Source organism: Camellia sinensis, chromosome 11 (assembly GCF_055761805.1).
Source record: "Camellia sinensis isolate YWXY chromosome 11, ASM5576180v1, whole genome shotgun sequence".
NCBI classification, from domain to species: Eukaryota; Viridiplantae; Streptophyta; class Magnoliopsida; order Ericales; family Theaceae; genus Camellia; species Camellia sinensis.
In genome coordinates, this window is record NC_138971.1 from 19,682,495 (window position 1) to 19,696,630 (window position 14,136).

The 14,136-nt window shown below is 35.0% G+C and overlaps 1 protein-coding gene across 2 annotated transcripts; it reads right to left on the reverse strand.

Moving 5' to 3' along the window:
- Positions 1-502: 502 nt before the first annotated feature.
- On the reverse strand, positions 503-10,335 carry LOC114294587 (protein indeterminate-domain 4, chloroplastic-like). Of its 2 annotated transcripts, none has more exons than XM_028238700.2 (5): positions 9,900-10,335; positions 9,401-9,797; positions 8,633-9,029; positions 5,379-6,618; positions 503-839 (listed from the first exon to the last, which is right to left on the reverse strand). In XM_028238700.2, exons 2-4 carry the CDS (start codon positions 9,552-9,554, stop codon positions 5,436-5,438), a joined length of 1,734 nt encoding a protein of 577 aa, XP_028094501.2. In that variant the 5' UTR covers positions 9,555-9,797; positions 9,900-10,335; the 3' UTR covers positions 503-839; positions 5,379-5,435. The 2 variants fall into 2 exon arrangements, with proteins under 2 accessions (XP_028094501.2, XP_082749766.1); XM_082893640.1 differs by having other exon boundaries at positions 9,401-9,718; positions 9,900-10,232.
- Between the last annotated feature and the right edge of the window lie 3,801 nt (positions 10,336-14,136).

Here is a 14,136-nt window from a genome sequence, read left to right on the forward strand (position 1 = left end):
ATATTACAGATGGAAACAAAACAAAGATGGATGGCATATCTTTTTTTTTTATCAGCAAAGAAAAGAACTATATTGATGAAGAGGAAAAACTAATACAACAATAGAGGAAAAAGAAGATGAGGGCAAAAAGCATCATAGCTAGCCAAATCAATCCCAACTAGGTTGGCACCAATAAAACCGCTGAATCATATGCTAGCACACCATCAACAGTTGGTAAGGAACCAACCACAAACACCAAAAAACAACCTCACCAGACAAACCAAAACAAGAAAACAAAATACAACACCATAGAGAACAACAACACTAGCCCAACTACACCACATCTACACTGGTGAAGAAACAAGCTTAGATCCAACCCACCCAAACCCTCCCCCCCCTTGTTTGGCGAAACGTAATGAAGTGATTGCATTGCCAAGGGTTTCCTTGCCATACTTAAAAATGTTTCCCGGATAAAAGCTCGCCCCCCCCCCCCCCCCCCCCCCCCCCCCCCAGATTTGTTTGGTGAAACGTAATGAAGTGATTGCATTGCCAAGGGTGTCCTTGTCATACTTAAAAATGTTTCCTGGATAAAAGGTCCATGAGAAGTAAGCCACAAACAACTTTCAAAATTCCTGTCTTATGCTATTTTTCCGATAATTCAGAAACTTTAACACTACCTCTCTAAATCAAACATAAACAAATTGTCTACTAAAGTTATCAGTTCATTATGCAAAAGCCGATCCAATTGCTTGTCTTACGATCTTGGAGATCTACAAGTCAAAACACCAACTTGATTTGTATAGCAAGTTTTGGCTCCATAAGCAAACAATCAAAGCTTCTTCTAATGCACATTGGACTTCCTGCAGGACAATAACATTTTAGCAGTAGCAGTAGCAGCAGCAGCAGCAACAATAATAATAAACTAGAAAACCCATTTTACTGCACGTGATTTGCCTTGAAGCTCCTTACCCGTTTGACTTTTAATTATACGCATATGACCCTCAGGTAATTTTGGACTAATCTGTAGCACTTACCCCGTGACCTTTTGTGTTATAAAGACATTTATACCCTTTTAATAACACTCCACCAACTCCATTTTTTTTTTTTTTTAATAGACGACCTTCCCTTGCAAATTGAGTAATTTCACTATCTTAGAGCATTTTAACAAAGTAGATAATTCAATTTTTAGTCAAAAATAGATAGTTATGTTCCACAAAATAAATAGTTAGTTCATCTTGATGCTCTGTGCATTCGCGTCTCTTTATTGATATAATTGTGTACATCTTGTACCTTTCATTGTTCATCAATAAAGTTTTTTTTTTTTCGATAAAAAAAAAGCTTCATTTATATCTTATTTTGTGTACATTCATCAAAAAATAAATAAATAAATAAAGATTTTCTTTGCTAATCAAAAAAAAAAAAAAAAAAAACTTCAACAGCCTAGGTTGAGGTGTTAGTTAATTTGCATATGAGTTATAGTAGTTAGTCGAATCTCACTAGCTACTATTTACTAGCTATTGAATTTGATATCATTTTTCTTTTCCCTTTCCTCACTAAAGGGATAGCTTGGAAAAATATTATTATATTAAAAAGGAAAGAAATAATATTTTAAAAAACAAATAACTAAAATAAAGTGGATTAAAATAATTGCTAGTTGAAATAGGAAATAAACCTGGTTTGCTCATATTCCAAAACTGATGTGGGGTAATGATGCTCCTCTAAGAGCTCAATTTCTGAGTTGGTTGGTTTGGAAAGAAAGGGTAAAAACTGCATATTACCTTAACAGCATTGGGGTGTTGAAAAGTAGTGTGGAGAATGTGTTCTTATTCTATAAGGTAGAGGCAGAGAGTGTGAATCACCTATTTCTACCATGCCCTGTGATCTGGAAGGTGTGGTCAAGATTGATCCAATGGTGGGGTTTACAATGGGTATCGCTTGCAAATGTTAAAAGTCTTCTTCATTGGTGGATGGGTGTTAAATTTAAGAAGATATTGAAGAAGATCCGGAAATTAGTCCCTATGGCTATGATGTGGTCACTGTGGATATTAAGAAATGAGTGTGTGTTCAATGCTTGTCAACCAAATTTGGTGGATCTTGTAGAAATTGTGAAAGCTAGGGTGGCTCGATGAGCAAAAGCTAATATGATTGATGTTCCATACTCAATACATGATTTAGTGGAGTGTCTTAGCCAGATAAGGCACTATCAGTAGGGGTGGGCTATCCGATGCGTCTTTGCTGCAGCATTTTGTAGCCTGCTAGTGCTGGCCTTTGTTTATCAGTGGTTTGTTGTAGGTTTCTCACCAACTTTGGAGCTTCGAGTGTGTGCTAGCAGATGATTGGGTGTGCGTTTTGGTGCCAACCTAGTTGGGATCCAAATGTTTCACTGTGATGCTTTTTGCACCCTCTTCTTTATTGATGTATTCCTATCCCCCTTATCGTTCTTTGGTCGCTTTGGAAACTTAGGAATGAATGTGTCTTTGCAGAGGCTCAACCTAGTCTCTCTGGATTGAGTGAAAATATCAAAATTAGAGCAGTACTTTGGCTGAAAGCATCTATTAAAGATCTTCCTTATTCCGTTGATGATTTAACTTTCAATTGGCGCCAAATCAGAGGATGTTCTTAACTGTTCCGACCTGCTTTGTGTTGAAATCTGGGTTTGTATGGATGTCCTGTGGAGTTTGTTAGCATGTAGACAGTCAGTAGTCTTCAATAATGCATGTCAGTGGCTGGGGATGGTCTGCTAGTGTTTGGCTGTTGTCTTCTTGTTTTTGTCTTGTTTTGTTCTGCTCCGTTTGTTGGTTTCTCACCATCTTGGAGCCTCGAGTGTGTGCTAGCAGATGATTGGGTGTGCGTTTTGGTGCCAACCTAGTTGGGATCCAAATGTTTCACTGTGATGCTTTTTGCACCATCTTCTTTATTGATGTATTCCTATCATACTTGTTATGTTTTTCATCAATAAAGCTTTTCTTTTGCCGATCAAAAAAAAACTTTGGCTTGAACTAGCACATGATTGGGGTCTGCTTGGTGCCAACCTAGTTAGGATGAAGTTGGATTGTATGATGCTTGTGCTTTTGCCTTTTTTTATTTATTGATGTATACTCATATGTAATGTATGTTTGTTATCATCAATAAAAAATTTCCTTTGCTGATTAAAAAAAATAGAAAATAAAGATTACAAAGTTGGAAAGTTAATTTTAGAGTTGATAAGAAAAGTTGCAGAGTTGGAAGCTTGAGATGATTCAATGATCAAAAAAATGAGGCAATTAACACTAGTGTATTGTAGAGTTGGAAAGTTAATTGCAGAGTTGATAGAAAAATTGCTGAGTTGGAAGTTTGAGATGATTGAATGATGAAAAAAAAAAAAAAAATGGGGCAATTAACACCAGTGTATTGTAAAGGTGAAAATTTAATTGCATAGTTGATAAGAAAAATTACACAGTTAGAAGCTTGAGATGATTCAATGATAAAAAAAAAAATAAAAAAAATAAAAAATGGGGTAACTAACACCAGTATATATGGGGTAAACTTGGAATCACATATTACCCAAACCACTATAGTGGTGGTTTATGGTGGTTTGGGGAGAGAGGTTGGCAGTATTGGAAGAAAAGGGATAGATGGATACTATATGGCAGGAGAGGAATCGACAATGTGAGAATGGTTGAGGGGCTACCCACTGATGGAGGAGGGGAAAGAGGGTGGTGACTATAGGGAAAGAGGGCTACGTCTTGTTCTACTTGGTTAGGGAGTGGAGAATGTGCCTGTTTGGTGCAGTTTAAAAGTTGCTTATTTCAGCTTTCAGCTTAATTTAAGTTATTTTGATGTGTTTGGTTTAGCTTATAGTTCATAATTTATACCTTTTTTGAAGTCAGAAATCAGCTTATTTTTTGAGTGGGGCAGGAGATGCTTAATTTTTAAGTCAGAAATCAACTTATGTTTATAATTATAAGCTATAAGCTGTTTAGGCATAAGCTATAAGCACTTTCCCACAGCTCTACCAAACAGGGCCAATGAAGGCCATGGTAAATTTCTCTTCTTTTGTTTTGTTTTGGTTTTGTTAAAATTTGATTGTTGTTTTGTCATACCAATTCTCAATTAATGTCACAAATTTCATCAATTTGGAGAAAATCCATAATACTAGCATTTTAATTTCAAATCATATGAGAGTGAAATGACTGTTTTAAACGATGGGGGAGTTGAAGTATTTCAAGGACCAATTGAGCTACTTGAGTTAGCCACTCTTGTACACTCCTATCTAGGATGTTAGGAGTCAATATTTGCCATAGGTAAATGTTGATTATTTATTTTACCCTCTCAAGGTTGTATTGAGTTGTTATATCTATCCATTGTGACCTACTACTATTTGTAGTGATTGTTGGGCTTGATGGTTACTCTTTGTGATGGTTGTTAAATTTGTAGTTATTGTTGGATTTTAATTGTTCAATTTGATGTAATTATTCTCATATTTGTAATTGACCCACCGATTGGCAAAAACAAAAACAAAAAAAAAAAAAAAAACAAAACAAAAAATAAAAAAAGAAGAACTATTTCAGGGTGCCATGGGGTAAAAATAAATTATGTCCTAAAGTTAATAATAACACAAAGATACACCATGGCATAGGCAAGTATTCATGTAAAATAACTCCACATTGATTCTTCTCTAACCATTTATCTTGATTATGTAAATGAACCCTTAAACAAATATTATGTACTCATAAAAAAGACTAAGAAAAATAAAGAAATGATGTAAATTTAATAAACGTCACATTTAAAATAAATCTAATATACACAATTCAAATTTTAAATATTTTAATATTTACTTACCTTATCCCATATAACTGCAAGCGTATCAAAAAAAAAAATTTGAGAATCCTTTTTTCTTCACCCGTGACTTATAAAAGAGAAAATATATTTTGCTCATTGCAAACAACAAATCATAAAAAATAAATAAAAGCAAAATGCTTAAAGCATATCTACAATGTTACAAACTTAGGCAAATTATTAAAAAAAAAAAAATTATTAATCTCAATCACTTAATAGTGTGATATATATCTCATTCATTTTAAACCTACACTATTATATAACTTATTTTGAATTAAAACTTAAAATAAATTTTTATGTTTCTGAAATATATTTGAAAACCTATAAAGAAAGAGAATACATGCAAAAGAAACAAAAGTCTTGCACTGATGGTCATGACGGCATCCAAACAAGACTGACTGACAGCAACAGGAAAGAAAAGATTTCCAGAACCAATTGAAAAATCAAAATCAAGAAAAGTAAGTGGTATGTTAAAGACACATTTGCCAATGAAATCCACTTAAACTTTTTAACTTTTATCAAAAATAAAATATATATATATATATAAATCACCCAAACATGTCATTAACTAAGCTACGTACCTGTACTTTCTTGCGACCTTTTTCTTTCCTCATCACTATCTCTCCATCTTTTTTGCTTCACTGATGAAAATTCCCATCTCCAAAAGCTTGCTGGCTTTTCGGCGCAGCCTTTCTTTCTGATTCCAATGAGCTCATTTCAATCTGCTCTCTCTGTGAAAACCCTCCACTCATGCTTCTCACTATCTCTCCAACCCCTAGAAAATCTCTCGTCAGTCTATCGGACCCTCCAACACTCACGGAAAGGTTGTTGTTATTCTGTAATTTACTCTGATCCATATTGCCAAAACTTGAGCTATTATGGTGTGTTTGGGTTTGTTCTAAACTGGGTTTATTTGCATTGTTGTATCCCCCAAAACTGTTTTGATCTTGTTCATGTGCACCCACAAATGCATTCCCACTTCCAAAAATGTTGGAATTGGCACCAGCAAGAGAATTCATCAAATCTTGGAGGTGAGTTTCGTTGCTGTTGTCCCCGAAAACGCCGCCAAAGTTGGCGGCGATGGGCGATCGATCGGGTCTGTTGCCACTGGAGGAGGAGCTTCCGAAGCCTCTGAGTAGGGAAGCACTGCTATTGCTTGTGGTTGAACCCATTTGAGCAGCTTTTTGAAGAAGCGCTGTCGCAGACATATGCGAAGCGACATTGTTGTTTTGGAGTGATGAGCTGTAGAGAGAGTTGATACCGGAACTGATCTGGTTTCCCATTATGCTAGAGCTAGAATGTCCATTGTTGAATTGATTCGGAACAAGAAAGCTCGAATTGGTGTTGTTGTTGTTGTTTTCGATGCTGGTGGTGTTGTTGTTGCTGCTATTGGAGAAGAATCCGAGGTTGATGACACCGGCATTTGTGTTGTTTTGAAGATCAGGAAGTTGCAGTAGTCCCTGGTGGAACGGCTTGTTCGATAACAACCCGTGTTGAGACTGAGTGTCTTCTTGATAATCTTGATTTGGCTCGGTCATGAAGAAAGGCGAAGACATCGATGGTTGTGTGGGTCGGAATGCTGAACCGATGAGATTGTCGAATTGTCCACCCCTAACACCACCAAGACGTAGAATATCGGTAGGTGGTTGGTTTTGATCTTGTAATGGGGAAATTTGATGACCCATTGGAGATGATAAGCCTAAGCTCATGTTGCTAGTCCCATATAAATGGCTTCCGATGGTGCTCAAGGAGGGTGGATGCCTCGCACTCTCTTGGGCAAGTGCATCGCAGAAGGCCCGGTGAGTGATAAAACTGTCGCGCCTGTAAAAATTAAAAAATCAAAAATCAAAAGAAAAATGAAGAAAAAAATATTGAAGAAAACAAAGAAATTGTGAAAAATACAACAATTTCATCAATAAAGATAATATATATATATATAGCAATTATTAGTGACATTACAGGATTATAGCGTGGAAGTCGTACTCTTTACAGTTTTAGATGTACAAGACCATGAGATGGGTACCGCACAACCACATATGATAAGGCAAAATCACTCCCTACGGTCAAATTGAATTCAGTAGGATATCTGTTTCACCTTTATTTTACCTTGACATATGATGATTGGTCCCCAACTGGTTGTGGTCCAATTCTGAATGTGGGTTTCCATGGTTGAGAAAACAAAGGAGAGAGATTCATTTCAGACGAATTTTACTGACTTTTTAGCTTCCCAATTTTGAAGAGTTTAAAGAGAGACGAATAGGCTATGGAATAGTACAGAAAATAGAGGGGAACCCATATTATTGGGGCAAAGATTGGGTATAACAGTAATATCATGCAGCTGTATCACTAATGAATGAGAAATCTTTGAGTGAAGACTACATTGTTAACAATGTATCACTACAATTTCAAGAAAAAATATTACATTTTATTGAAGAATATTAAAAAAAGAAGGTGGTAGTAGCAAAGAATTTGTTGGATTTGCAGGAAGAGTTGAAACTAAAGTTTCCCAATAAGACAAAAACATAATTGAGGGAGGTTGGTGAAAGAATTCTAGTTAAATTTTGAAAATGATTGATAAATCAAACAAGGCCTACCATTTTGAGGTCTGCTTTATAAATAAATGTAATACAAGAATTTATCTAACATGATGAAAATGGATCCATCAATGGAGCCAATTTTCTAGGACTTCAATTGATCAATAAATGCAAAACCCATGAACTGAACTGTCTGATTTTTCAGTGGAGTAATTCAAGAACCCATGAATTGAAAGCATTAAACCGGCACATTTTCAAAACCTTAAAATCAAGAGTACTACTATACAATTATACATACAAAAAACTTTATGATTGCATTGTAAACTCACCCATATGATTATTAATTGCAAAAATGTAACCATCAGGTATAAATTTTATGCAAGAAAATAAATACCTTTTTTTTTCCCCCCCTATAATCAATTAAGCCTGAAAACCCATATGACTGCTTCTGAAAACAGCAACAAACACAGCTTCAAAACTGAAGCCATGGTGACACAGACATTCAATTCAAATAATTGAGAGAGAGAGAGAGAGAGAGAGAGAGATTTGGATTTGGATGACTTGGTTCTTCTTGACTCACTTATCATGAAAAGGAGTACCTGCAAGAGCACAGACCTGAGCACATCTAGCCAACCCATAAGAGAACAATCTTGGTAACTATTATTACCTTTTACATGGCCATGTTAATATTGTAGCAACACGTGAATAGGTGAAAAGGTAAAACAATGATCGAAACTGGCGGTGTTCCCGAGGTGAGAGAAATACTAAAACTGTTTATTTATTTGTTTCTTTTTCTTTTTCTGATTCTGAAAACATCTCTCTCTATATGGCCGTGCCAGTTTCCAGAGATTATTCACGTGGAACCATTTCGCTCTCCTCTCTCCTACACAGTACTCACAAAAAAATCCAAACACAAAAACAAAAACAAAAGCATCACATGAGTTCAAAAATCAAAAAAACCAAACAAAACAAAATGGAATCGTTTACAAGAAAAATAAAAATACCCATCAAAAACTAACGTTTTAACATATCAAAATTTTAGACTTCTGATACTGTTTACCGATATTGATATATATCTTGATACAGTTATTAAAAATTACCATGGGAACTTGAGGAATCTAACAAGTCCTAAACAAAAGAAACCAAGAAATACCCAATGTTTTGTCTCTCTCCCTCTTTAGAATGAGAAAAAATTGAAGCCTGAACAACAATGATTTTGATAATCAATCAGTGTTAAAAATTATGCGTAGAATTCATTCAAAATCAAAACATGAAGAAAGAGCAAGCACAAAAAAGATTACCTTGAGAAAAGAGTTCCACAGTCACATCTGTACTCCCTAGTACCACAAGTCTTAGTGTGAGCTTTCCAGTCAGATTGCACAGCATATTTCTTAGAGCACTTCTCACACTTGTATTTCTTCTCACCATGTTTTCTAGAGTAGTGCTTTTTAATGCCGGTGAGGTCGCCAAGAGCTCTCGAAGGGTCATGGTGGACACAAGTGGGTTCAGGACATAGATATACCTTCCTCTTCACCTCTTTTGTTGTCTTCTGCTTTAGCTTCCAAGGCAGGTTGTGTCCTCTTCTGTGGAGCTGTAGGTTTTGCTCCCTTTGGAACCCTTTGTTGCATACCTCACACACAAACCTGTTTGTAGCCATTAGGGTCTTGGGAGATAGTGCTATGACCTCTGCATCTGGATCTGTTGTCAAAAATTCCAGAACAACAACCAAAAACAGTTTCAAAAAAGTCCCATATTAGAACTATAAATTTAATAATTCAGTATATTAAAAAAAATATTTTAAAAAAAAGGACCTTTAAAAAAAAATACCCATCTCAATTCCTATTTGAACTTTCAAACTTAGGGTTTCCTTTCATCAATATATTTTGATCGGCAAAAGAACAAAATTTTATTAAGACACAAAAAAAAAAATAAAAATAAAATACATAGATATGTTTTGATATCTAGAAAAAGCCCATTTCATTTATGGTGTGGTAATTTTTTTACAAAATTGTTTTTTTTTTTTTATCGGAAAATATAGAAATTTTTTGACTAAATTGTTTGATACTTGCATGGTGTTCCGGGCTGATTTCTTCTCTTCTTCTGGGGAGGTACAGTGGTGGCTCCGGCTGATGAAGTTGGAGCTGCGGAATGCTGTTGTTTCATCGGATTCTGATCTTCTTCTCGCATTCCAAAGAACGCTGCTGACGATGAAGACGCCGCCATCTTCACAAGGAAACCCTGTCTTCTTTTGTGGTGATGATGTCTGTGATGTTGATAAGATTTCACTTGTTTCTTCACACAAACCAATCTAAAATCTATGTAATCCACCAAGGCCACAAGCAATTCAAGCTCTCGTCTCCTCACAAATCTTATCTGAAACTCAAAACCTGAAAAATGGGCGATTTGAGCGAGCTACTGGGTATTTATAACTGGAGAAATCTGAAGAAAAGTTGTTGAAATATATATCTGGAAAAAAGAAGAAGAAGCTGAAATCAAGGCAAGAAAGAAAGAGAGAAACAGAGAAAGAATGAGAAAGAGAGAGAAAATGAAAAAAGAGAGGGAATCAACCCATGAACACTTGATGCTTTTCCTCTCTACTGCATCCCCTTGTTTTAAATGAATTAGTTATTGAAAAAGTGGTGATGCTGCTGTGGTTCTTCCATGATTCGGTGTCATGCATATACACATACACATACACACATCATTTCTCTCTCTCTCTCTCTCTCTCTCTCTCTCTCTCTCTTATTTTTTTCTTTTCTTTTCTTTTCTTTTCTTTCTTTTTTTTTTTTTCTTTTCTGAATTTTCTCAATCCTTCTCTACATTAAATGAAATGCAAATTATACATCTAGAGAGAGAGAGATAGGGATAGAGATAGAGAGATAAAGAGATAGAGAGAGAGAGGAGGAAGGTGGAGGTGTTGTTGTTCATGCTGCCTCCAACGCACCCTAATGTGTCCATATGCGGCTAAGGATTGGGTCCACCGACCTGAGTAGGCCGTAACCCCACCCCCCCCCCCCCCCCTCTCTCTCTCTCTCTCATATTTCGTATCTTCTTACGCATCACTTGAGGACAAACTTACTTCATCACCTCCTCCCTGGCCCCAATAAAAGAATTTTAAACTTAAAATTACAAAATAACTAGTCAATAATCAATATAGTTTATTAACATTAAGGGTTAGTTTGGGGTAATTTTTGTCTTTTTACGAAAAGATATGCAGAAAAGTAGAAAGGTGATGTGATGAAAAAAAGATAAAAAGATAAAAAGATGAATTATATAGGTTATGCCAAACCAACCCTAAATATAGTAAAATGAAAAGTATTGGTTCTTTTTTTTTTTAAGGGTATTTGTGTGTAAACATATACATATACATAGATCTGTATAATGTTTACTGGGGTGTGTTTGCTTAATCTTGAAGGAAGGTGGTGTTTGGGCTGAAAATCAGTTTGTATGCAATCTGGGTGTTTTTGACTCTCTTTTTGACTATCTCAAGTTTTTCAGTTACCATTCAATAAAAAAATAAAAAATTATGTGGTCACTATCGACGAATGAAAAGGATAATTATGTCATTTTACAAAAAGTAAGAATGACATTCAGCAGTCAGGACCCACGACAAGACCTAATCCAACCACTAGAGATAAACAATCACACTGAATTTGATACACACACAAAAAAGAGGTAGCATTTCGTACACTAAAAAGTAGTTTGAGATAAATAGTACGAAAGTAGGATTAGGGCTAACAACATAGCGGTTTTTTTTTTTTTTAAATATTTTTTAAAAAATAATTTAAAAAATTGACTCACATTTCAAATTATTTAAAAAACTTAATTTTTAAAATCACATTTTAAAAGTATGATTTTAAAATTAAAATTACATTTTTAACATATAATTCCATCTTGAAATTGCATATTGAAAATATAATATATCTTAATGAAATTTATATCATCATAAATTACATTTTCAACATGCGATTTCAAAATGAAATTGCATGTTAAAAATGAAAATTCAATTTAAAATTGTAACATATTGAAAATGTAGCATTTTGTATACACGCACAATAATAATTTTTTTTTAAAAATTTAATGATACATAAATGAGATTATTTATTAATAATTAGAGAAAATATGACAAAGAGAATTATCTTAATATCTTAATGAAAAATTATATACAAATCCATTTTCTCGATCAAATAACGTATAAGTGATACGATTGGTTGATGATTAAAAAAGATATGAAAGAGAGTATTACCTTTAATATCTTAATTAATTATCACATCACTGATCTTGAAAATTTGGCCTAATTTTTTGTCTTGAATAACAATGATCTATTATAATTCATTACTGTATCATCGGGTTTGAAAAGTGGATAATATGATTTTTAGACTAAAATAGCAATGCCTAATTAAAATTTAGTTACAGAATTAAACACATAAAATTTTTAATAAGAGTATTATTAATATAGTTTTATAAATAATAGTCTCATTTAATAACATTTATAAAATAATTTTTTAGCTTATTTTTTTATAAAAAAAAATTGCTAATTGTGTTTCGTTATAATTTTAAATAATAAGTTATTAATTTTTTTAGTTATTTGGTATTAAAAAAAAAGCAATTTTGTTAAGTTACACTTTTTATTTTTATTTTTATCTTATTTGAAATCATTAAATAGGTATGAAAAAAATTGCTCAATATCTTCCAATCTTAATTGTAAATTTTGAAATTATTCTAGATATTTGCCCACACTACAAAATATAAGAGTTTTATAAATAATTTCTGAAGTAAAAATTTTGTTACAAAAGACATTTAGAAATTAATTCCTATCGTCGGGAAGATAGTTGCTAAAAGATCGTTCCAAAAAAGTCAAAAAAAGACTTTTAAAAATAAAATTTTGAAAATGTCACTAATAAATAGACTTTTAGGGGCAAAATAATTTTGTCTCAAAATGGATTATATTTTGAGACAAAAAATTTAGTCCCCAAAAAATAATAATTCATCACTAATGTCTAATTTTTGTTACTAAAAATATAATAACGACATCATTCGCAACAAAAATATTTAACCTCTAAAAAATAATTTTTTCCCTAAATTTTAATTTCTAAAATCTTAATTTTTTGTAGTGCCAACAAAGAAAAGGCTATGTGAAGATTAACGTAACTGAACCAGGGTAGTTGCCCAAGTGGTCATGGACAAGACATCTACGTACCAAAATGAGTGAAATTTTTACATGGAGAGACGTGTATCTATTAACATAATAATCACTATTTTGGAGGGGGGAGGGAGGGGGGGGGGATGGATTATTAATTTAATTAAACATGTTTAATTTTTTTCGCACATTAAAAATTATTCCAAACATATTTACAACTTATTTTAATTCTTAAAGTAATCCTACAATTTATATTTCACAATTTTATTTATCATGACATGACAAGTTATGTGTTAATTTAACTCTAAGAGAGTTGGCTGAGTAGAAAGAGAAGGCAACGAAAGGGCTTAGAGTATCGGCAATGGACATGTTAGTCCACCCATTAATGTCAGCTACTAAATTTTAGCCAGTCATTTTCACTTTAAGCTTTACAGTGGAGCTGTTAAGGGCAACGTTAGTGGTCAAAGTTAGTGTCAGATGTTAAATAGTGTGTTAACTACAGGCAGCGTTTTAGCCAGCAATGGAGAGAAAGGGAAGTGCCGTGGGGTTGTTCAGCCGATTGTCTCCTCAAACGTCTGGACCCTTGAAGTAAAAAAAAAAATAATAATAATATTTGCTGCTGGCCAATTGACCGACCGGACGTCCAACCCAATTCCTCTCCAACTTTTGCTACCTATATATGTAGATATATATTTTGTAACACACCCCCCACACACTGTTCTCAGTTCAGATCTACGGAGGTGTACGCCGTCCAGTTGTGTCTATGGAAGATTTCATTCGAGCGCTTCTATGCGTATGGGAGTTTTGAGGGGTGAACGCCATCCAGTTGTGTGGTGTGTTTTCGTTGTTTGGGTGGTTTCGACCATAGGTGTGGAGAATTGGAGATGGCAATGTTTCGACCATATGAGTGTGTGGGTGTGTTCGGATGCTTTGAGTGCTCGGTCGGTTCAGCAGCTTAGGTTGTAGCAGGTATGCTTGGAGATGGCGTGGCTGGGCTAGACTGGGTGAGGTCGTGGCTGGGCTTTGGGAGTGATTGCAGCAGGTTAGAAGAGGAGGGTGAAGCAAGAAGAGGAGAGTAAATGGAGCAAAGGAGCAAAAGAGGATCGGTGTAGGAGGGAGGATAGGTCACGGGTGGTTGTTGACGGCAATGGAGCCTGTATGGAGGTAGAGTGCTTCAGTGTAGCTGTGTATCAGTCTGCAAAGGAGGGAGCTGTTTGGGTCTCGGAGAAGAGGAGGCTGCAGCAAGAAGGAGGTTCGGTCACGGGTGGTTATGTGTCCGGCAGTGGAGCTGTGTATCAGTGTATTTTAAATCTGCATTGGAGCTGTGTATCACGGCAATGGAGCCTGTGTGTCCGGCAAGTTTGGTGGTTGAGTGTACCAGTGTAGCTGTGTATCAGGCGTGGGGCTCAAGAGTGGCTTATTTGGCTATGTAGCACAGGTGAATATCACAGGTTGTGGGTGTGCAGCACAGGTGGAAAGCATAGGTTGTGGGCGTGTAGCACATGTGGGTGTTGGGTGTTGCCAGGCGTGGTAGATGGCTTTAGTTTGAAAAATAGCAAGTGGGCGGGAAAGTTTTGGTGTTTGGTGTTGGGGTTTGATTTGAGTTGGTTTATGTGGGCAGATTTTGTGGGGTTTCTTGTATTTTTTTTTTTTTTTTTTTTTTTT

Excerpts from the sequence above, each read along its gene's own strand:
- LOC114294587 (XM_082893640.1), bottom strand. The coding sequence starts at position 10,011 with ATGCATGACACCGAATCATGGAAGAACCACAGCAGCATCACCACTTTT. Across the intron at positions 9,719-9,899 it reads AAAGCATCAAGTGTTCATGG|GTTTTGAGTTTCAGATAAGA; the intron begins GTTGATTCCCTC and ends CCCATTTTTCAG. Across the intron at positions 9,030-9,400 it reads AAATCAGCCCGGAACACCAT|ATCCAGATGCAGAGGTCATA; the intron begins GCAAGTATCAAA and ends TTTTGACAACAG.